This window comes from Aethalodelphis obliquidens, unplaced genomic scaffold, assembly GCF_003676395.1.
Source record: "Aethalodelphis obliquidens isolate GAN/ISIS:26980383/991018 unplaced genomic scaffold, ASM367639v1 scaffold1, whole genome shotgun sequence".
Lineage (NCBI taxonomy): Eukaryota > Metazoa > Chordata > Mammalia > Artiodactyla > Delphinidae > Aethalodelphis > Aethalodelphis obliquidens.
Genome location: NW_020837945.1, coordinates 66602638 through 66628308, shown reverse-complemented (window position 1 = coordinate 66628308; position 25671 = coordinate 66602638). Strand labels below are relative to the sequence as shown.

At 34.9% G+C, this 25671-nt stretch overlaps 1 protein-coding gene across 2 annotated transcripts in view; it reads right to left on the bottom strand.

Annotated features, from left to right (window-relative positions):
* The window catches only part of STXBP5L (syntaxin binding protein 5L), a 362740-nt gene extending 337331 nt beyond the window's left edge, over positions 1–25409 (bottom strand). For both annotated transcript variants that reach the window (XM_027105973.1, XM_027105977.1), the window contains exons 1-2: positions 25287–25409; positions 23958–24154 (exon numbers count right to left, since the gene is read on the bottom strand). In XM_027105973.1, the coding sequence (XP_026961774.1) occupies positions 23958–24146 (189 nt within the window). In that variant the 5' untranslated portion in view covers positions 24147–24154; positions 25287–25409. The remainder of the gene's footprint in view (positions 1–23957; positions 24155–25286) is intronic.
* Positions 25410–25671: the final 262 nt, after the last annotated feature.

Genomic DNA, 25671 nt, shown 5'->3' with positions numbered 1-25671 from the left:
TGCTATTGTTTCATCCAAAACAAAGACCTGCTCACATTCTTGAGCACCACTTTTATCACAGAGACAATGAGGAACAATTCCAAGAAAACAAAAATAAAATTTACATCAAGAGCTCAAAAACACCCGTATTTCCCCAAAATAGAACTTTAGTTTACCCAATTCCTCACCCATAGTCCTTGTAGGCTGGCTGGGTTTGCCCATAAAGTTCTCTTACTATTTCCATCTCATAAAAAGCGGTGGAGTTCATTCACCAAATATGCACAGAATCTTAATTCCTAAGACTTAAATTCTTTTTATTTATTTTGTTAAGGAGAGTAAGGAGGCTATCTAGCTTTCCTTTCAGAACAAATTTCAAATATAAAAATGAAGTAAACATTGAGTTGTTTGCAAAGTAGTTATCCGTTGCTAATTTACTATGAAAATTAAGGTGGCGCAGTGGGTGAGAGTCCGCCTGTCGATGCAGGGGACACGGGTTCGTGCCCCGGTCCAGGAAGATCCCACATGCCGCGGAGCGGCTAGACCCGTGAGCCATGGCCGCTGAGCCTGCGCGTCCGGAGCCTGTGCTCCGCAACGGGAGAGGCCACAACAGTGAGAGGCCCATGTACCGCAAAAAAAAACCAAAAAAGTACAGCTTTATTGAACAGCTTGTTAAAGGCAAAGAGACATATGAAAGCATTATTTGAATAAGAACTGGCATTCAAGAGATTAACATTAATAAAAAGACATTAATGAAATATGGGAATAGATGTGTTATACTGAATAAAACATTATGAGGTGTTTATTAAAATAGAGTTCAAACTATATCTCTAGTTCAAGAGCACAGAATGGGTTATTTTCCTTTGCAAAAAACTTGGCAAAAATATAACAATAGTCAACACTGTCTAACCTTAATGTTACTTTAATGTAATCTTAATGTCTTTGAACTTGATTTCTGCACTTGTAAAAGGCATACATTCAACTTTATTATCTCTAAATTCTCTTCCATGTCTAAAATCTTGTGATGATTTCAAATTATCTCCAAGGGATTCAATGGTTTCCCCAAGATTTGGAAGTCTTCAATCTGCATCCCAGTTGCATGAGCCAAGTAAAATAGTCCTGAATTCAATCTGTGTATTCCTATATTCCATAATGTATTATATAAGGAGGTTACCTAATCATGGGGAAAACACACTGTATATCATGTCTGGCCCTTAACAAGAAATTATAGGACATACTTAAAAACCAAAAAAACCACAGTTTGAAGAGACAACAAACATCAGAACCAGTTTCAGATATGGCAGAAATTTTGTAACTATCAGTCCAGGAATGTAAAACAACTATGATAATATGCTAAGGGCTCTAAAAGAAAAATAGTACACAAGAATAGGTGGGTAATGTAAGTATAACAATTGAAACTCTAAGAATAAAAAAAATGCTAGAAATAAAGCACACTATAAAATGGAAAGGAAGAACACTTTTGGTGGGTTCATCAATAAACTGGACACAGCTGAGAACTGAGTAAGTGAGCTTGAAGAAATGTCAACAGAAACTTCCAAAGCTGAAATACAAAGAGAAGAAGGAATGAAGAAATCAGAATAGAATATCCAAGAACTATGGAACAATTACAGAAGGTGTAATACATGTAATGAGAATATGAGAAAGAGAAGAGAGAAAGAAACTGAACAAATACTTGAAACAACAATGACTGAAAATTTCCAAAAATTAATGACAGACACCAAATCATAGTTCCAGGAAACTTAGAGAATTCTAAGCAGGATAAATACCAAAACAATCTACACATAGGCATATCATATTAAAACTGTGGAAAGTCAAAGACCAGGAGAAAAATCTTGAAAGAAGCCAGAGAAACAAAACCTTACCTGTAAAGAATCAAGGATAAGAACTATATCAGACTTCTCTTCAGAAACCATTAGTGGAGTAAAATATTTAAAGTGTTTAAAGAAAAAAACCACCAGCCTGTAATTCTGTATCCTGTGAAATTATTCTTCAAAAGTGAATGAGAAATAAAATTTTTCTAAGACAAACAAATATTGAGTGAATTTGTCACCTCGCAAGAAATGTTAAAAGAATTTCTTCAGAAAGAAGGAAAATGGTCAGAAACTTAAATCTACATATAGAAAAGTAATGTGTAAGAGAAGGAATAAATAGAGGTTAAAAAATACTTCTATTTTTCTTATTCTTAATCGATCTAACAGATGATAGTTTGTTCAAAATAATAATAGCGACAATGAATTCGGTGATTATAACCGACAGATAAGTGAAATGAACAAGAGCAATGTTATAAAGGACAGGAGGGAGAAATTTGCAATACACTGTTATAAGGAACTTGTACTATCCATGAAGTGACAGAGTGTTATTTAAAAGAGGACTTGGATTAGTTGTAAATGTATACTGCAAACTCAAGGACAATCACTAAAGAAGCATAAAAAGAAGTATAATTGATAAGTTAAAGAGAGAAAATTGAATCATATAAAATGCTCAGTTAAAACCAGGAAAGGTAGGGAAAAAGTCTAAGACAAAAAAAAAAAAAAAAATGACCAAAGAACAAGAGCAACAAATAGAAAACAGTAAAAAGTATAATATATGTTAATCCAACTACATTAATAACGATTTTAAATATCAATAGACAAAATACCAATTAAAAGACAGAGACTGTCAAAGTGGATTAAAAGAAAATAAGAGCTCAACTATACTTTTTCCACAAGTAACCTACTTTATTTGTAAAGACACCGATCAATTAAAAATAAATGAATGGAGAAAGGTACCAAGTGATATCACAGTTCTCCTGCATCACTCTTCCCTCCAAGCCTTCATCTTGAATCTTAATCTCTAACTATATATGATCACACTAAAGCTAGCAAATACAATCTTTAGACAAATTAACTGCTTTCTGTGACTATGCCCTATGCACTTCCTTGCCTGCATCTCCACCAGACTCAGTAAGTTAAGTTTTTGAGTATGATTCATTCAACAGCCTGGCCATCCTGTTCCCAAATACAATTCTATCCTCAAAATACATAATTGCTAAGGATATTATTTTACCTCACATAATTTTCTTTTATCAAATAATCTATGTTTGCCAGTATAGGAGTGACTAAAAAGAAAGGGTTCGAAAAATAGAAGTGAGACTGTTTCAGCATTGTAAAATGTTTGCAGTGATGTAGGACAGATAATAATTTCTCTCTGGAACTTAGTTAAAATAACTAGTTTAGCTGATGTCACAGAGTTCAGAAGAAAAATCAGAGTATTATAGACAGCTTACTTCACTCATACACAACAGAGCTTCCCAAAGGATTTTCAAAAATTAGCTTTATTTCTATAAATAGTGTATTTTTGAAAATCAGTTTTATTTCCACAGTAAATGGAATTTTGCATATCCACCCAGCTATACAAAAATACTAAATTAATTTGCTGGGTTGAACTCTCAGAAAAGCAAGAGTTACTTCAAATCTTCTTTTTAACCTGCTGGAACTTAAAAATGGCTGCATCTCAATAGATGTGGAAAAAGCTTTTGATAAAATTCAACATCCATTTATGATAAAAACTCTCCTGGGCATAGAGGGAACACACCTCAGCATAATAAAAGCCATATATGACAAACATACAGCTAATATCATATTCAACAGTGAAAGCTGAAAGCATTTCCTCCAAGATCAGAACCAAGACAAGGATGCCCATTCTTACCATTTTTATTCAACATAGTTTTGGAAGTGCTAGCCACAGCTATCTAAGAAGAAAAAGAAATAAAAGGAACCCAAGTTGGAAAAGAAGAGGTAAAACTTCCACTGCCTACAGATGACATGATACTCCACGTAGAAAATCCTAAAGATGCTACCAGAAAACTACTAGAGCTCATCAGTGAACTTGGTAAAGTTGCAGGATATAAAATTAATACACAGAAATGTGTTGCATTTATATACACTAACAATGAAAAATCAGAAAGAGAAATTAAGGAAATAACCCTAGTAACCATCACATCAAAAGGAATAAAATACCTAGGAATAAATCTACCTAAGGAGGCAAAAGAACTGTACTCAGAAAACTGTAAGACACTGATGAAAGAAACTGAAAATGACACAAACAGATGGAAAGAAATACTGTGTTCTCAGATTGGAAGAAACAATATTGTTAAAGTTACTATACTACCCAAGGCAATCTACAGATTCAATGCAATCCCTATCAAATTATCAATGGCATTTTTCACAGAACTAGAACAAAAAAAATTTAATTTGTATGGAAACGCAAGGACCCCGAATAGCCAAAGCAATCTTGAGAAAGAAAAATGGAGCTGGAGGAATCAGGGTCCCTAGCTTCAGACTACATTACAAAGCTACAGTCATCAAAATAGTATGGTACTGGCACAAAAACAGAAATATAGATCAATGGAACAGGATAGAAAGCCCAGAAATAAACCCATGCACCTATGGTCAATTAATCTGTGACAAAGGAAGCAAGAATATACAATGGAGAAAAGACAGTCTCTTCAATAAGTGGTGCTGGGAAAACTGAACAGCTACATGTAAAAGAATGAAATTAGAACATTCTCCAACACCATACACCAAAATAAACTCAAAATGGATTAAAGACCTAAATGTAAGACCAGATACTATAAAAGTCCTAAAAGAAAACAAAGGCAGAACACTCTTTTACATAAATCACAGGAATATCTTTTTGGATCCGTCTCCTAGAGTAATGAAAATAAAAACAAAAATAAACAAATGGGATCTAATTAAACTCAAAAGCTTTGTACAGCAAAGGAAACCATACACAAGACGAAAAGACAACCCTCAGAATGGGAGAAAATGTTTGCAAATGAGGTTTAATCTCCAAAATATACAAACAGCCCATACAACTCAATAACAAAAAAACAAACAACCCAATCAAAAAATAGGCAGAAGACCTACATAGACATTTCTCCAAGGAAAACATACAGATGGTCAAAAGGCACATGAAAAAATGCTCAACATCGCTATTAGAGAAACGCAAATCAAAACTACAATGCGGTACCACCTCACTCTGGTCAGAATGGCCATCATCAAAAAGTCTACAAATAATAAATGCTGAAGAGGGTGTGGAAAAAAAAGAAACCCTCCTACGCTGTTGGTGGGAATGTAAATTGGTACAGCCACCATGGAGAACAGTATAGAAGTTCCTTAAAAAACTAAAAAGAGGACTTCCCTGGTGGTACAGTGGTTAAGAAACACCTGCCAATGCAGGGGACACAGGTTCAATCCCTGGTCCGGGAAGATCCCAAATGCCACAGATCAACGAAGCCCATGTGCCACAACTACTGAGCCTGTGCTCTAGAGCCTGAAAGCCACAACTACTGGAGCCCGCATGCCTAGAGCCCACGCTCTGCAACTAGAGAAGCTACCTCAACGAAGAGTAGCCCCTGCTCACCACAACTAGAGAAAGTCCATGCACAGCAATGAAGACCCAACGCAGCCAAAAATAAATTAATTATTTTTTTTAAAAAAACCTAAAAAGAGAGTTACCTGGCTGCCTGCCAGGGAGCATTTTACAGAGGAAATAAAATCTGCGTTATTTTCTCAAAATGGAGAGGAAAAGAAAATGTGAATAAATGGAGAAATAGTGCAAATGAAAAGAAAACAAGAAATTATACTTATTTAGGATAGTTGTTTTCAAGTACACTATTTCAACTATATAATTATACTAAACAATAGCTGTTGTCCAACAATTATATAACAAACTCAAATCAACCAACATGGATTGTTGGTTGTCAATAAGAAAAATTTCTCTTGTCTAAGTATTGAACCAGGCCTGCTTAGCAACATATTGTAGGAACTTTAGCTACAAAAGCTACTTTTAAAGTAATAAATTGCTAAAAGAGAAAAAAAGCAGCCTCTAACAGCTGTCAGCTGGAGCTTGCCTGGCACTAACAGCTAGGCAGGCCATGGTGTTCTCCTGTTGAACATGTACAATTTCACAGAACAGATATCAAACAAGGCCACTCTATGAAGCAAGATAAAAACAAAACCACTGCAGAACCATGTCTAGGTCAGATAAATACAAGAACATTGCGCAAACCACACTAATGATTAAACGTTCCCCTCATCTAGCTAACACAAGCAACTGCTGCTCTTTAGCAATTATAGTTTTATGCCATTCCTCTTGCTTCCTGGATAAAAATTCTTAGGATACCAAATGACAGAAATGTCCCCAACTTTCTAACAACACTCAATTCATGTTTCTTTGAACTTTGCTAAAATCACCTGACCCAAGCCCGTATCCTATAACAAGCCCTTCCTAACATCCTCTTACTGGGATGTCTCATGGTTCCCTATGGTATGCAATCTCCTTTGTTGTAATAAACCCAGATTTGTTTGATCATATTTATACAGTCTTTGGTTGATGGGCACAGACACTGCATTTCCTTTCAAATATTCCAAAACCCAGCCTACACATTATTTTGATCAGTCTTTTGCCTGAAAATTGTCAGTATGGTATTGGTATAAGAACAGGCAGAAAGATGTAAAAACATTGTAATCCCAGATACAAATCCTAATACATATCAAATGTTAATATATGACAAAGGAGTATCACAAACAGTAGAAAAAGGAAGAATCAGTTATTAAGTGGTATGTTAAAACTGGCTGTCTATTTGGAGGAAAAATCATTTTAGAGTCACACTATGCAGCCAAATTCTGTTTGGATAAAAACATTAAAATATAGAATATCAAAGCACCAGAAAAAAAATAGAAATAGGTATTTAACCAAAACTCTGAATTTTAGAGGCACTTCCTTGCTTAGGAGATAAAAAAAAAAAGGGACCAATAGATTTAACCATACAAAAAATAAATCAATAAATACATGTAAATATATATATGTATATATATAAATGAAAATCATGAACTAGGGAATATTTTCACAAAAATATAAGACAATTGATTAGTATGCTTTATAAAAATGTTATACAAACTAATAGAAAATTACTAAGAACAAATAGATAAGAGGGTAAAGGATATGAAAAAATAATTCATGAAAGAAGAAACTCAACTGGTTAATAAATATATGGAAAAATAATCAAGGTCACTAATAATCAAAAAATACAAATTAAAATAAATTCTATTTTTCATCTACTGAATTAGAAAAAATATTTTAAAATATCTAAAGCTGGTGACTATTATTTAACTGGCAGTTATATATTACTAAAGTGAGTTTAAATTGGTGAATCCTTTTGGAAAGTAATTCAGCAAGATATATAACCCAACTCATATATATATATATATATGTCTATATAACCCAACTATTTTACCTCTAGGAATCTAGTCTGAAGAAATAATAATAAATATGCTGAAGGTTTAATGCTCACAGACATTCATAACAGCATTATTAAAAGAATGGAAAACTGAAACAACCTGAATTTCCAATAATAAAGGAAGAGTGCATCCACTAGATGGACTGTTCTAAAGCCATTAAACTTATGCAAAGAAAAAAATCTTAACAACATGAAAAAAATATTAATGTTTAATAATAAGCAAAAAAATCCTAGGATGTAGAATTCTATATAGGATCCACAACACAAACCAAAATACAACTGAGAGACTGAACATACAATACAATATATAATGCTGGACCAGGTATGACAACAGAGCTCTGGTCCACAACTCTGCAGCAGCAAGTAAGCTCAGAAAACCAAACCACAATCCCTGCAGCAATCATTCCAGGAAGCCAAACCACAACGTCTGCAGCTATCAGCCCAGAACATTAAGATTTGGTCAATAACTGCTGGGCTTCCTAATTTTTGCAGACCCCTCCTCCACAACACTTCAAACTCAGTACTAATAAGAAAGGCAAATATGATTCCCAAACCCATCATATAGGATGCCCTACTTATAGTTAGTCTGCCTCCAGCTTCTCATGCCAACAACCTCCAATAAGAGCAGACCTTACTCAGCCATAAAAAAGAGTGAAATAATGCCATTTGAAGCAACACGGATGGACCTAGAGATTATCATACTAGGTGAAGTAGCTCAAACAGAGAAAGACAAATATCATATGATACCACTTATATGTGGAATCTAAAAAAATGATTCAAATGAACATATTTACAGATCAGAAATAGACTCACAGACGTAGAAAGCAAACTTATGCTTACCAAAGGGGAAGGGGGGGAGGGATAAATTAGGAGTTTGGGATCAACAGATACATACTACTATGTATAAAATAAACAAGTATATCATAGGAAACTATACTCAGTATCTTGTAATAACCTATAATGGAAAAGAATCTGAAAAAAGAACATATATATATACATATACATATATATAACTGAATCACTTTGTTGTATACCTGAAACTAACACAACATGGTAAATCAACTGTACTTCAGTTTAAAAAAAAAAAAGGAGCATACCTGAAGCCTACCCTTTTTTTCAGTATAAAGCTTTCCCCACTCCCTTGCTCGTCTTTGAGTCTTTGCCAAAAGCAAGTAATGGTCACTGACTCCCTTGCTATAGCAAGCTTTGAAAAAACAACATCTCTTCTCATATGGGTGGTCATTTATTTCCACATAACAAAAAACTAAACAAAAAATTCTGATATAAAATGTACCTCAAAGAAATCACTAATCATTATCTGTATCTGAGTATTCAAACTACAAATTTGAATAATTTAGGAGTGTTTTCTCTCTACCTGTTGTATTTTCTGTTATGAGCATGTTTATATTTGTAATAGAAATGTAATTTTTCAATAAAAATATCTGATGGACTATTACTCAGCAATAAAAAAGAGAAAAATTGCTGATAGATTCAACAACACAGACATATATCAAAAACATTATGTTGCATGAAAGAAGACATACACACACACGTAGACACATACACACAATACATACTGTGTCATTCTATTTATATGAAGTCCAAAAACAGGCAAAACTAAGCTATGGTGATAAAAGTTAAGAATTCATTGCCTCTGGAAAGTGGTGGAAGTAGAAACTGACTGGAAAGGGGCAGGAAGAAACTTTTTAAAAATTTAAGATATGCTATATCATATTTTGACTGATGGTTACATAGTGTTTATAACTGAAAACTCATTGAATTGAGCACTTAAAATCTGTTAATTTTATGATGTGTAAATTATACCTCAAATTATTGCTTCCCTGATCTTTCTTATGTTGCTTTCAGCTGTCAGCTCTCGAGTGTTCTGCTCCTAGTATCCAGTCCTCTCGATATTTATCTTTTACTCCAAGCTTCTTAAACCTATAGCTCTCCTCAGAATAAAATACATGGGCATGTGAAAAATGTTTAAATTAAATAAAATTTTTATCATAAATGTATAATCCTGCTTTGTATGAAGACAGAAATTAGGTTAGTTATCAAATAGCATGATTTGAAGATAATTCTTTGAGGATTACACTGAGCATACCAAGTTTAAACACCTTTCAATCCTTTAAAGAGAATACTGATAAATAAAAGAGAATCTGTGACTTAAACAGCTATTTTGGTATATTAATAGTCCCAATAAAACCATTAGACTTGTTAGGAGAATGAAAATTGTGGCAAAAGAAATATGTTTTTAACATTTTCCAGGTTCTTTCATTTTAGAATAAAAGAGCTTTTAGTCAAGAGAATAGAAATAGAAAGAGAAAGACAATACATATGTTAAAAATGATGCAAAAATAGTAGAAGTACAAATAAAGAGGAGGGAAGAAGCAAAGAATTTAAGCCATTTTTTTAAATTTCATTAAAGAAAATAAAAGAGGAAGTTTTATAAAACTTGCCAAAAAAATGAAGTACACATGATGCAAATCATTAATCCCATAAAAATATAAATGGTTCATATAGTGTGTGCTGGCCTTGCAAACTCATTCCAAAAAAATGATGACCTAGTTAAAAAGTGCCTAATATAGAGTTATACATAATATAGGTCTTTAATAAATAAGTACATAATAAGTAATATACATAATAAGTAAATGAATTCACCTAATGCCTAGGCTAATACTAATACCTGTGTCAGAACAAAGGAGTACTGAATATTGATCAGTTTGAAATGTAGAGAAATACTGAATCACTATGTTGTGTAACAGGAACTAACATAGTGTTGTAGGTCAGTTATACTTCAAAAACAAACAAACCAACAAACAAACTCATAGAAAAAGAGATCAGATTTGTGGTTACCAGAGGTGGGGTGGGGGGTGGACGTTGGATGAAGGCAGTCAAAAGGTACAAACTTCTGGTTATAAAATAAATAAGTACCAGGGATGTAATGTACAAAATGATAAATATAATTAACACTGCTAATTATATGTGAAAGTTGTTAATAGTAAATCCTAAAAGTTGTCATCATAAGAAAAAATTTTTTATTTCTTTAATTTTGAACCTATATGAGACGATGGATATTCACTAAACTTACTGTGCTAATCAATAATAGATGTAAATCGCATCATTATGTTGTACACTTTAAACTTATACAGTGCTGTATGTCAATTATATCTCATTAAAACCAGAATTTAAAAAAAGAGTATTGAATATTACCTCAAATAGCAACGGAATTTTGGTTAAGATAGAACTGGAAAAAGCAAAGAAAGATCCTATAATAAATAAACTACCAGGAGGCTTTTGAATTATATAAGTAACCAATAAAAATAGTGTACAAATTATTTATAAATGGATTTCTCAATAAATCAAAGTACGTTCCTCATCAGTATTCTGCTCCTCCTCTTAATGCACTCTAATTCAGTTCTTCAAGTATATTTAGTCTATTAATCTGATATCCTATAATGTAGAAGAAATCTACGTTAATAGACTTGACCAATGCACTTTCAGCTTCTTGCTACATAATTCTAAGTAGCGTGAGTCCTTGCAAATGTTTTCTTTTTTCACCTGTCTTTTAAATATTCACTTAAAAAAAGAGACATGCAACGGGATCCCATCCTATCCCTCCAGTAAGTTATTTCACAGATAAAAATTAATACTGTTGAGTGCAACCTAAAAAATCTACTCCACTCTTATTCACTTTGATATATCCTATGTCTTTAATATTTTCCTCTTTTCTAATATTCTCAGGGAAATATACCCCACAGTAGCAACAAACAGTAGGAATAGCTCAGGCTGACTTAAAATATTATTTTCCAATTCCTTAAAAGATGTGACCATCTCTAGAAAATAACTTTTAAGTCTACTTTTCATCTTGTGGTACACTGCACAGCCCACCCACTTCCTCACATATAGTCATCCAGTTCAGAAATGAATCAGAGAGCTTTGTTCTCAACAACACACACAAAAGCACAGGATAGCTGATCTCAAAACAAACCAACAGACTCTAACAGCACACAAATTGAACTAAAGATAAGTTCAAGTCAGATGAAAATGAAATGTGGACCTTGTTTGGATCCCAATCCAAACAATTCAATTATAAAATGATACTATGGAACAATTTAGGAAGTTTAAACATTAACTGCATATTAGATTATATAAAGAAATTTTGTTAATGTTTTTAGATGTGACAATGGTTTGGGGTTCATAGCTTTTAAAAGAGAGAGGGAGCCCTTATCTGATCTCTGAAGTTTTTACAGATAAAATGGTATAATGTCTGGGGTTTGCATTAAAATAATGAAATGGGAGATGAAGATTTACAAAGTTGATAATCGTTGAAGCTAAGAGTTTATTATACTATTGTCTCTGTTGTTATTTTGTTTTCCATAAAGTAACTGAAAACAAAAGACAGGTGAAAGTAATGAGCATCTTTGTGAAAGGCAGAATAATGGCTCCCCAAAGAACCTGTGAATATGTTAGGTTATATGGCAAAGGGGAATTAAGGGTTGCAGATGGAATGAAGACTGCTAATCAGTGGACCTTGAGATGGGGAAATTAATCTGGATTATCCTGGTGGGCCCAATGTAATCACGACTGTCTTTAAACGTGGAAGAGGAAAGCAGGAGAGGTAAAGTGATGCAATGCGAGAAAGATTCAACTGGCCACTGTTGGCTTTGACGACAGAAGGGGGCCACCAGTCAAGGAATTGTGAGCAGCCTATAAAAGCTGGAAAAGGAAAGAAAACACTCTCTCCTAGACCCTCCAGAAAGGGATGCAGTCCTACCAATGCCTGGATCTTAGCCCAGTGATGCCCATTTCAAACTTCTTACCTCCTGAACTATAAGATAATAAATTTGTGTTGTTTTAAGCCACTAAGTTTTTGGTACTTTGTTGCAGCAGAGATAGAAACTAATACAATCTTCTAGTAGAACCACATATTTTTATATGGAGATAAAGCACAGAGTTTACTGAGAATTCAAATGAAATATGTATTCTCCTCAAGTAAAGAAAAATTTCCAAATCAGATACCCTTACTTTTTTTGTTGTTTTTTTCGTTTAAAATAATCTTTTACTGCTCAGGATATTTCTTTTTCTTGTGTCTTATTTTGTTTGTTTTTGTTTTCTTTTTTAATAACTATAAATTCAATTAGGGAAGCTTGCCTTTGTCTTGAAAAACAAAATAACAAGGCTTTTATATCATGCTAACCTTGTCTTGTCTTAAGAGAGAGAGGGAATTATCTTGCAAGAGTAAAATTTATACCATGAATGATGCAGGTCTAAGTTTGGTGGTACTAAAAGGAGAAAACAGAGCACTGCTGACAAAAGTATAATCTGCTGGTGGCATTTGTGGAAAAGAAGCCCTTGCAAATTTCTAAACAACAGTAAACTCTGTTAGGAAGATACCCTTACTACTTTAAAGGGCAAATCATACCTCTATTTCCCACCCTACTCTTCCTTTTCTGGTAGCCTCAATTTCTCTTCTGTGGATAGACTGCATTACCCCCCTACAATATACCAAAATGCTATCAGAATCTACCATCTCTGCTACTTTCCCAACACTTTTCTCTTATTTAAAATCAATTTACACGCTTACTCTTAAAAGTACTAATCCTATCAATTCTACTCTCTATTATAGTGTGACCTTAATTCTGTCCATCATTTTACCATAAATATTTTTACCCTAATCAACTTCCTCTTGGTCTAATTCAGCTGTCTCTTGGTAGTTCTTGGTTTGTTTGCTTGTTTTTCATTTGTTTCGTTTTCACCATCCTTGATCTCTTTACAATGCTGAGATACTCTTGAATTTGTCTCTTAATAATCTTTCTTAAGAAAGCTTCAGATTATCTGCTTCTACTTTTGAGTTTTCCTCATATCATTCTGCTCAGTTCTCCTATGTCTCCTTTGCTAGCTTTACATTTTCCATCTACTTAAATGTTGACAAACTAAGCATTTCCCCCAGACTCAACCTAACTTCTCAATTTACTGTACTGCTTATTTTCAAACTTTCTTTGGTTTGCAGACTTATAGACAGGTTTTTAGTCAATTTATAATGAACAAATTAGACTGAACATTAAGCCATCCAATAAATTTTCATGACAGTCTAATTTTATTGTGTTCATTTAGGTAAAGTACTAGATTTCTAATGTGACTGAAATCTATAGGTGATTAACAGAGGAGAAAAACTGAAGAAATATAACAGTTTTCTCTAGCTACCCTACCTTTTAAATCCAGGTATTAAACCTACATCTAAAACCACCATTATTTGTTGCTTTTATGCTATTTTCAATCCAAGAGATACTTACTGTATATACATAATCCAATTATAAGACACAACTAAAATTAATACATTAAATATTATATATTTTAATTAAAATTCATTATATTGATAATATATCATCATTACATAATATATTCAAAGTCATTCTCTACACCATCAACAACAACTGGTAATTTGGGGCCTCCAATAGAACTAAAATCATACTTTCTTTCTAATATCTTACGTAAGTCCAGAAAGTACCATAAGTGATTTCTCTGATAAGTCAACCAAAACACATTATTTCACTCATTAGAGTCAGTTGGCTGAGAATGGTTTATGACCTAATCATTTTTAACTCTGTATAATAAATATTTTTTGAATAATAAACTTGTCAAAATATCTTCTTCAGTGACTATGAATGCTCCATTTAACCAAGCCTCTCTACATGTATCACAGTAGGCCTATTATGCACTTTTTGGAAGTCTTATATTCTATTGTTTACAACTACCTTCTATAAATCCCTTAAATACAATTTCTATTATTTTTTCTAAAACTTAATCACTGATTTTCTACCAGTCCTTATAAATAACTTTTAGCTTTACTTAGATAAGTAGAAATGATTCCCCGGTATGCTTAATATATATTTTTAAATAAAAACACTTGTGTTTAACACACATCAAAAGATTAGCCTTCAAATAATAAAAAGAAGAAAAGTTGTCTTCTTTTTTAAATTAAAAAAGAAAAGAACTCTTGCTATAACTAAGATCTTTTATAAAGATTATTATTTTGACAATTAATTAGGAACAAAAACTCAATTTTCTCTGAAGAAAAACTCAATTTAAAAGCTTAGAACAGGACTTCTATTGTACTTGAAACCTTTAATGGATACAAAGTTATTGCTATTAAACTAATATGTAAATGGTTCATGGAACCATAATGTAGGAAATCAATATAATCATTCTATCATTACAAGTAAACTATGAAACTTAACTATGGTTTTTCACAGGCACATCTTCAAGTAAAGTCGGAAGGGGTCTACAGAAATGCACTAAACTTCAAGAGATAGGAATCTACTCTAATCATTACTGATAATCCTACAGATAACCAAAGTCAGAAATTACATAAAATTTTAAATTAGTTCTATATTGAGACATACACAAAGCACGACACCGTTTGTTTTTAAGGACATAAGAACTGCCATACTAAATGAGACCAACAGCTCAATTTGCTGAAAATATACTAGTACCAAAGGACCTTTTGTGAGAAAACATAATTGTTCTCTATGGTAACCTAAAAAATTTGTAATCATACTTCCCACAAATCTATAATTTCTTACTCAAGCCTGCCCCTGCACCCTTATGCTCTCAGGATAGGCAAAGTAGAGAGCCTAGAGTACTGAATAACTTGGCTTTGGTTTTTCTAGCTCTTAAAAAAAATTTATTTTAATTCTTTTTGGTTCTTAAATTTGTTAACACCTCAATCCTAACAAGAGAGCTTAATTCTTCTGGTTTGCCTCCATTACTATTCTTAAAGATGTCTATTCGCTACTGTACATTCTAGTGACGGGAGCATGAAGTCTTTGTCAGATGCTTTATCCATAATAAGTTATCCTGCAGTATCAACTGTACTATGTTTTATTCAACCCATTTATAAGTATAGAATGAGACAAGTCCACACATCTCAGGGAATCTTGTATAGTTCTTTTAATGAATGAAAACTGCAGAAATGCGGAACTATGATCATGGTCTTGTGCCAATCTCAGGTACAGAATCTCCCAAGTAAAATGATATGAAATTGGAAGAATATGGGACAATGAAAAACCTGAGGAAGGGATATCTAGGCAATTAATCTCCTTTCAGCTTTCCAGGGTCCTGGAAAGCCCAACTCTCCACAGTCCACGACCATGTTTCTGAGCTTACACCAGTTTATCTGGAAAGATCTGATATTATGTTTGGTATGAATATCATGATTACAAATCCATTTCCATGTAAGAAGTTACACTAGTTATCTACACATTGTCTCTGACACCATGACCATTTATAAATTCAACTTATAAATGTTGATGAATAGTGAGTTGGTTAATTTAAGAGTTTATTCAAACTTCAGCTATTATGCCATCTGGTTCTAGTGATGTATTTATTTTGTCTATTTTGTTAATTAGGTCTAGAACATCCTGTATGTTTGTCACTGTCAGTCTAATATTTCTGAATTGTTCCCCTAAAAAGATCATTTGGAAACAAAAATAAAATTGAAATAAATTTAACTGAATCTTTCTACAATCTTCTTTTCCATATCTTTCTAAAAAATATATACCATGTTCCTAAAGTGGTGTCACTCTTTTGCTCAGTGGTTTCCTTGTGTTTATGTAATATAAAATGTATTTAATAAAAGCCTTTTCCAAAAAATTGTTCAAAATATATCTATTTTGCTCTTAATACATCACTCTATCAGATTCCTTGCTCTCATTTATTCACTCAACAAATATTTGACTGCCTTCTATATGGCAAGCTCTGCTCTAGGAATTAGAGATAGTTGTGAACAAAATAAAGCCCTGTCCTCATGGAATTACATTATAATAGGAGAAGCAAAAAACCAAGCAAATAATATATAATTTAATAACAGGTAGTTATAAGTGTTATCAAGAAAAAATATCAGGATAAGGGTAGAGAGTAAAGGGGATGAGCAGTGGTCAATGAAGATCTCTCGGAGAAGTTAATAGTTGAACTAAGAATTAAATGATGTAAAGGGAACAAGTAATATAATTATTTGGGGGGAAAATGTTCCATGTAAAGGAAATAGCAAATGCAAAAAGCCCTGAGGCAGGAATCATGTCTGAGAAACAGTAAGAAAGCAAGTGTAGCTGGTGCAGAATAAGTAACAGAAAACAGTTGAAAATCATGTCTTGTCAGGGGCCAGATCATTTAGAGCTTTGTAAGACATAACAGGACTTTTGATTTTATTTTTAAGAGAAATGAAAAGCCATTGAAGAACTCTGAGCAGGAATGACATGATATGATTTAAATTTTAAAAGGATTCTTCTACCTATTATGAGACTGTGGTGAAGACTGAGTGAAAGCAGGGGAAACCCGAAAAGGCCATAAAATAGTAGCCCAGGCAAGACATGTGGTGGAAGAGACATGGTCAGATTTGAGATGTATTTTTAAGGGAGAGGCAACAGAATAGTCTTTATCTTCTCAAAGTCTCTATGTTTCCTAAGGAATTAATCATGTTGCCTTTTCTAATAAGTAAGAAAAATGAAGCAGTAAAAGTACTGGATTTGAGAATCAAAAACCAGAGCATTAAACTTATCTATGTCTCTTACCAACTTGGAGATGTAAGGATACCACTTAAATTCTCTGGTCTCAGATATCTTCTCAGTAAAAGGAAAATATTAACACTATCCTTGGCTTCTTTATAGGACTGTTACGAAGGTCAGATGGGATATTTTGCAGATGAAGCTTTCTAATTTTAACTTAAGCAAATTACTAGATTAACAAAAACTCTCCATTCTCTTTGTAAAACACAGATTGATACTAATGGTTCATTAAATGCTTGAAACTAGTAAACTTGTAGCTAGAATACTCACACCCTCCTGCTCCCAGACTAACTAGGTGTGGGCCAGGTAGCTATAGGGATGAACACAAAATAAATCTAGAAAAAAAATATATGTATATATATATACACACATACATATGTATGTTCATCTATACTTTGTATATAGGTCTGTGTGTGTGTATATATATATATATATATATATATATTCATCTAGATTATACACCCATGTGTATAAACTGTCAGCTGATATATATACGTGTGTGTATATATATATATATATATAATTTATTTGCTTGTTGAAATATATATCTCATCTGACACTGAAGTTTCCTCCTTATTCTACTTTAAACAAACAAAAACTGAAAATTGCACGTAATGAATTTGGGACGGTTTATGGATGAGAAGTTCACATAGAACTCTAATCAGAGAACCAGTGTGCAACAAAATAATTTTGGTCATTTATCAAGTGATTTGTAAATTGATGCATATTTAAATGTTTTCATTTAAAATAAAATGTTTAAGACATATATCATTATTAATGACTTTATGCTTTAATCTCTTTTCAATTAATCAACCAACCATGTATATGCTACTTCATTTATAAAGTATATCAAGTGCCTGCTATACTGGTTCTCAATATTGACTGTGCATCAGAATCTCCTGTGGGGTCTTTTTTAAAAATGCATGTGCCTAGGCCCAATTCCTAGAAACTCTGATTTTCTAAGACTGGGTAGAGCTAGAAATCTTTCTTTTAGACAGAGTTAAGAACCAGTGGCCTAACAGGTAGTGAGCACCCTAACAATAATAAGAAAATAAAATATAATTGTCTCCCAGAGTTCATAGTATAATAGTAGTGACAAAAAAATCTTTTTTAACCACAATAAGTTGCTAAATTCACACTATAGCAGATCCTATAAGCAAACAGAGAAGAGGAGGAAAAAAAACCTAACTCTGCCTGGGGTGGGTAGATGAGGAAGGCAGTGGTCAGAGCTGGTTTCATATAGATGGTGTTTCAACTACAAAGTAATGAAAAGTAACTGGAATTCTCTAATTATATTAAAGCTGGAAGAGATATTCTAATCTGTAGCAATAAGCTAAGAAAAGGCGTTGAGATATGAGAAAATATGGTGCTTTCAGGGAATACAATATATTTAGGGTATCAAGGAAATGAGGATGGAAAGGTAAACATGAGCCCCTTCTGAAAGGAACTATATAAAGATCAATTAAACAGTTTGAAGTTTAGTGTATAGAGCAGTGGTTTCAAATTGTGTTCATGGAATTCAAGTTTGGAAAAGGCAGTTCATTACTGCACAAACATCATGGGCATTCAAATGCATACATACTGAACTTAAAACATTGCAGTAAACCGATGCCATTAACCTGTTTTTTGCTGACCTTGAACAAAAATTTCTTCTACCATTTCTCTTTTTGAACTTCATATAGATGTGTCACTGATTATAAAGGCTGTACTTTTACTTTTTTAAGGTTAGCAAATATCCTACGACCTGTCTATGGATAATATCATACAACAAAACCAAATATAAAAAACAGTTTTTTATTTATTGGCTGAATAATTTATTATAATTTATTTTTTAATGTACACCAAAAAGTACCATATTTATTTGTTTTAATAGGTGTTATTTTGCTTGGATTTTACATAAGACCCTTGTTTCTAGATCACCACTGCTCTAGGGAAACCAACATAGAATTTTTAGCAGGGAAAATGACATAATTACATTATAATTCAGAAATAACCATTATTATAACAAAATGAATTGGAATAGGGTAAAACAAGAGGTGACAAAATCAGTTAGGAAGTGATTTCAAGAGACCAGGCAAAACAAACACATGAAAGAATACTCAACATCATTAATTAGAGAAATGAAAATAAAAACTACAATGAGGTATCACCTCACACGGGTCAGAATAGCCATCATCAAAAAATCTACAAACAATAAATGCTGGAGAGAGTGTGGAGAAAAGGGAACCCTCTTGCACTGTTGGTGGGAATGTAAATTGATACAGCCACTATGGAGAACAGTATGGAGGTTCCTTAAAAAACTAAAAATAGAACTACCATATGACCCAGCAATCCCACTACTGGGCACATACCCTGAGAAAACCATAATTCAAAAAGAGTCATGCACCACAATGTTCATTGTAGCTCTATTTACAATAGCCAGGACATGGAAGCAACCTAAGTGTCCATCGACAGATGAATGGATAAAAAAGATGTGGCACATATATACAATGGAATATTACTCAGCCATAAAAAGAAATGAAATCGAGTTATTTGTAGTGAGGTGGATGGACCTAGAGTCTGTCATACAGAGTGAAGTAAGTCAGAAAGAGAAAAACAAATACCGTATGCTAACACATATATATGGAATCTAAAAAAAAAAAAAATGGTCATAAAGAACCTAGAGGCAGGACGGAAATAAAGACACAGACCTACTAGAGAATGGACTTGAGGATATGGGGAGGGGGAAGGGTAAGCTGTGACAAAGTGAGAGAGTGGCATGGACATATATACACTACCAAACGTAAAATAGATAGCTAGTGGGAAGCAGCCGCATAGCACAGGGAGATCAGCTCTGTGCTTTGTGACCACCTAGAGGGATGGGATAGGGAGCGTGGGAGGGAGGGAGACACAAGAAGGAAGAGATATGGGGATATATGTATATGTACAGCTGATTCACTTTGTTATACAGCAGAAACTAACACACCATTAAGCAATTATACTCCAATAAAGATGTTAAAAAAAAAATGGGCACAGGTTCGTGGTGCCCCAAAACAATTACAATAGTAACATCAAAGATCACAGATCACAGATCACAACAAATATAATTATAATGAAAAAGTTTGAATTATTGTGAGAATTACCTAAACGTGACACAGAGACATGGAATGAGCAAATGCTGTTGGAAAAATTGTTCCAATAGAATTACTTGACGCAGGGTTGCCACAAACTTTCAATTTGTAAAAAGCACAGTATCTGCAAAGCGCAATTAAGCAAAGCACAATAAAATGAGGTATGCCTGTATACGTTATGCTTTATACACTGCAGTATTCAAGGCTCAAATTGTCCCAAATTTGGCCAATGTGAACTCCTTGAAGTTGACCCCTGTATCCACACAACCCCAGTGGTATTGAAAGCATTCCTGCTTTCTGGCATAGCAAGAGGTATCAAGCTCATCTGGTATATTTCCTGCCCTGGACCTAGAATCAGCCATTCTTTTCAAGGAGCCCTTCTTCCTTTTGTTGGTAAATGGCTTTCAGAGACTATGATCAGCACTGGGGATGCTCACTTCTACCAGACTGTCATTATTATTTCTATGCCCTCTCAGTAAATAAAGCTAGGAAATATGTGAATTTCAGAAAGAAAACTAAATCATGCATTCATATGGATATTTCCAATTTAAGTGAACAGTTAAATCATCAATTATTATATTTGTATCCCTTTGCTTTCACACTGAAAATCTTGGTTTTAATGACATTAACATGATTGCGTATTTGCTTATGCATATACATAAACATATACATATATAATGTATATTATGCATAAAATAGTTTCAAAGCTACAAGACTAGTATTACTACTAACAACAGAACTATCAATTGTGGGACTTCCCTGGTGGTCCAGTGGTTAGGATTCCAAGCTTTCACTTGCATGCTTTCACTTGAACAAGCTGTGTGGTCAAAAAAAAAAAAAAGAACTATGAATTGCAACTGAATATTTCATTGTGGTTCTTTTTGCTCTTTAGGATATACCTCACCATGGAGGTCCATTAAAAGTTTGAATTTTTTGTTTTTTGGGTTTTTTTTGCAGTACGCGGGCCTCTCACTGTTGTGGCCTCTCCTGTTGCAGAGCACAGGCTCCGGACGCGCAGGCTCAGCAGCCATGGCTCACGGGCCCAGCCGCTCCGCGGCATGTGGGATCTTCCCGGACCAGGGCACGAACCCGTGTCCCCTGCACCGGCAGGCGGACTCTCAACCACTGCGCCACCAGGGAAGCCCAAAAGTTTGAGTTTTAATGTCATTTGAAATAATTGTTTTTTTCTGTGTGGTTTATACTATCAATTTTATATACTCCTAGGTTGTGGTATATACTATCGATTTTATATACTCCTAGGTTCATTTGTATCCATTTGTTTCAGATTTGTAGGAGTTTTTTTCCTTTTTGATCCAAATTTTTTAATTATATGAAATGTTCACTTGTTCCAAAATCAAAACTATAAAACAAGGTGCAGTCAGAGAAGCTTTTTAAACACTTTATCCCTCCTTTTCACAATAAAGGTGTTTTTTAAGGTTATGAAATTGGACTGAATTGTTAAAGAGAACCTGATACCAGAGAGAGATTCAACAGAGTGCATTGTTAGTAACAGTTACGGGGGGAAATTACATGTTAATGAAATAAGCCTTATTCAAATCAGTAAACATGTTATAGATCCAAAATAAATTTTACATACACACACACAAAAAAGAAGAGACCAGGCAAGAAAATATGGTGGAATGAACAAGTACTGGAGATGGTGAGAAGGGAATAAATTGTAAAAATACTAAGGAAATAGGATAGAATTTGACAACCAATCAAAGAATAGAGAGGAAGATAGTTTTCAAAAGAGCAGATTCTTGATTTGTACTTTAATTTTGGCCATATTAAAAAGGTAGAAGTACTCAGAAGGTACCAACTGCTTAGTACTCAGAATAGAATGTTCTTTGCACATCTAATCAGTGAGTCCAAATTAATTCCCCATTTTAGTAACAGTTTTAATTTTGGAGTTTCTTTAATGCATCTTTACACATTTTATTACAGTCCAGGTAACCTAAAGTCATATAACCACTTTTTAAAATTAACTATATTCCTATCTAAAGATGTCACAGAACTTTCCCCATTTAGTGAGATTTCAATACTATTAGTGTTCAGCTCACATAGCTTTCTATCCTTATAATTTCTTTGAATATTGTTACCTAATATTTTATAACCCACTGGTTATAGTCATTCCACCAAGAACAAGGTGATTTTAAAACTTTAACAATCATATAAATATGCGTTTCACTGCCTTTTCCAACTTATACATTGCCTTCACCTAATTGTCTTGTTTGATCTTCCCAACTACCCTCTTAGGTAAGAAGAGCAGAAATACTTATTACCATACTACAGATGAGAAAATCAAGTCACAAGGCAGATAAATGGCTTTCCAAAGAATATGTGGCTGGCAAGTGGCAGAGCTTTAAATAAAATATAAATTTTCTGATTCCTAGGCCAGTGCTCTACCTACCATCCCATATGTTTTTGAAGTAATACATATTTAACTTCAGCCACTTTGCATGACTGCCTTGCCTAAATAAATAGGAAGGTGATTATCTATCGCATTTTCCTCTCTTGCATTCACCCATTTCCCCTGAAATGTTTTACTTAAAACCTTCTCTACCAGTTTATACCATCAACAGTCCAATGCCATTCTGTTTCAGAAATTTATCTTTTCTATATCAAGTTTACCTCTACTAAAACTATCCTGCATTACTATCATATTCACGAACTGAGAGACTTTGGAAATTTTTTAAGATTCTTGGAATGGTAATAGTAATACATCAAAGATTAGAGAATCAGGGCCTAAGTTCCCTGCTTAGCAGTTCAAATTTGGCCTTTAGGACCCTTTCACATATTTGCCTCATGACCACTGTTAAGCTCCTCCCTAATCTGACAAAATATCTATTATTTCAAAGTGAGGACAAAATTGTATACAACTTTGTATACAAAATTGTATTGTATACGAATTTCACAGGGTAGATTAGAATTAAATCTGTTTATCTAACCTAATTCTAAATAAACTTGCTTTTATGTAATCTATAATATTTTAGTAATTATAGATTTGTTTTTATAATGACCCTACTGGGAACAGAGATTAAGGGAATAATTGAAACTTATCCCATGACACATAATCTGTTTACTACAAAAATAATTTTAATAATTTCAAAAAAATTTGTGTTGAATTACTGAAAAATTTAATACTTAATTTCAAAAATTTACTATTTCTTCTCATGTATTCAAACACATTTATAAAACTATATTCATCTGCATCATATGAATGACTTGGTAACTTTCTTACTGCACATGACACGTCAAAAGCACATTCTTAGGCCACCCCCCAAAAAAGGACAATACAAATTATAAATCACTTGATGTCAGAAAATAAAACAATTATCTCTATATATTAACACAATGCTTGTTTTGTAAATTCTCATCTCTCCCCATCAGAAACTCTTTCTTTTGCTTATTTATTAGAAGTTCAATATTAAAGTATAATTACCGAAAATGCTTCCTCACTAAACCAGAACACAGGCTATTTTTGCGTTCTTACAAGTATTAAGCCCATAGCGTTTGTTTGTTTGTTTATTAAGAATTTAAGAATCTGGGTGTGTTTTTATTCAGAATTTTAAACACTGCCACTAGATATTTTAAAATGGACATATTCATCTAGCTCTTATCCACTTAATTCTAGCAACATCTTAATAGCTTTAATCATTTTATACTGAACAGTGAAATAAAATTAGTTTCTCTGAATGACAGAATGGGATTAACTATTTATACATAAATATTAAATTTAAAAAGTAGTCCATTAATGGGCCTTAATATTATCTTGCAGAGTCTACTTTTTATGTTTGCTTATTTCCCTCTTAAACTATCATTGCTTTTTAAGTTGATGCTTGGAATATCTTAATTCAAACTGACCTACCCACAAAATTCTCTGCACCAGACTCTCTGATACTGGCATCTCAACAATTTCCAGTCCCTGGAGTGTTTTAATTCTTTCCTCACAGTAGTAAAATAAAGAAATAATAAGCTTTAAGCCAATTCAAAACTTACCTTACAAATCTGGAAATAGTCTGAAGTCAAGGTTTCCTGAATCTCCTCTCTGAGAACCCCTGCAGTCCCTCCTGGATGCATGGAACCACTTCCAGCCCCGCCACCACTGTTACTGCCACTGCTGCTACTACTGCCAGGGGAGGAGGCAGTTAAGCCATCCAAAACTTTTCGGAAATTAAACTTCTTCATTTTAAAAACTGTTGAGAAATTCAAAGGAAAGGGTGACTTAACACATGGAATTATACGTGGGTAAAAGTGTTTAGCTTTTCATCAGTCATGGCAGTAGCCAGTCCGCATTTTACGAGCATTGGCTTTCAATGAGTAAAAAAAAAAGGAAAAAAATCAACCTTTGGTCAAATTTTAATTCTAAAATGCATATCCTTGAAAAAGAAAAAGAAAACACAACTCCAAAAGCACCAGTATTCCCTCCTCAGACACCAAATTTTCAAGGGCTTTATCCCCAGCTGTAGCTACGCTTTATCAGCACCGGGGTAAAAATAAAAGGCAGTGTCATCATCGTCATTAGCATTATATCATCATTATTATACAATCAAACCAGAGTCCATCAGACCAAGACTCTCTTTCTTAAAGGTGGGCTTTCCTCCTAAAGGTTGAGCTCAGTATTTTATTTTCAGAAAAATGGTGGTGGGGGAGAGCTCGTATTTATTCTGCCACCACCTTCTGGGCTTTCCCTCATCATCTTCAACGCTCCCTTTTTCTCAACAGGAAACGCGGGGTGGTGAGGGTGCCTTTTACCATTTCCACCCGGTACAGCCCGGACCCCAAAACACTTGCAGGTGACCCACAGCAACAGCCGACGGGAGGGGCCAGCAGCGGCGCCGACTGCCTCCGCTTCCCCCTCCGTCTCCCCCTTCCCTCCCCGAGTCTCTGCCCCCACCCCGCTGCTCTCACCCTCCACACCACCACCACCACCACCCCCGCCCCGCTCTGCCCGCAGCCGCCGCCTCGCTAGCCCGCCCGTCCGCTCTCCCCGCAGCACGTTGGTGGCTCTTGGGGGACATGAGGCAGTGGTGACGACGGTTGCGGCCCGAGTCCCGCCACAGCCTGCTGGGCAAGGAGAGCCGCCGCTCCCGCGGTCCCTCCCCGGGCCGAGCGCCTAGGCGCCGGGCTCTCGCCCGCGGGCGCGCTAACACGCAAACACCCTCACACAGACATTTGCGCGCCCAGCCAAAGCACACGCAAACACCCTCACGCAGACATACGCGCGCGGGCGCTCACGCGCACAGACACACACACAGGTGTGAGGAAGCCAAGGTTGGACGGCGGCGTCGGCGTCCCAGAGGGATGACTGACTCCCGACTTAGGCACCTTACTCAGCCGCTACTATCCGCCTGCCAGCCCGGAAAGCTGTGGGTGCGGAGGGATGCGGGCTCGCAGGCGTCGGTCCGGCCCGGCTTCGGCCGCTTCTCCAGTCCCTCTGGTAGCGGCGTCCGGCGCTCTCCGAGGTCCTACCGGAGCAGGCAGTCTCCACCGCAGGCTCCGCCCTCCCGCCGTGGGAGGCAAGCCCCGCCCCCAAACCACCCCCTCGCTCGCCCGCCCTTTCTCCCCTGGCTGCTAGGGGCCCGCGAAAGGGGCGGAGAGCTCCGGTACGTCAAAGGGCGGGAGTAGCCTCGGCTCCAATCCTAGGCTCCAAATAGCCAAGTTCCGCGGTGCGAGGCGCGGAAGAAATTTGTGGATAGGTCGAAAGAAGCGC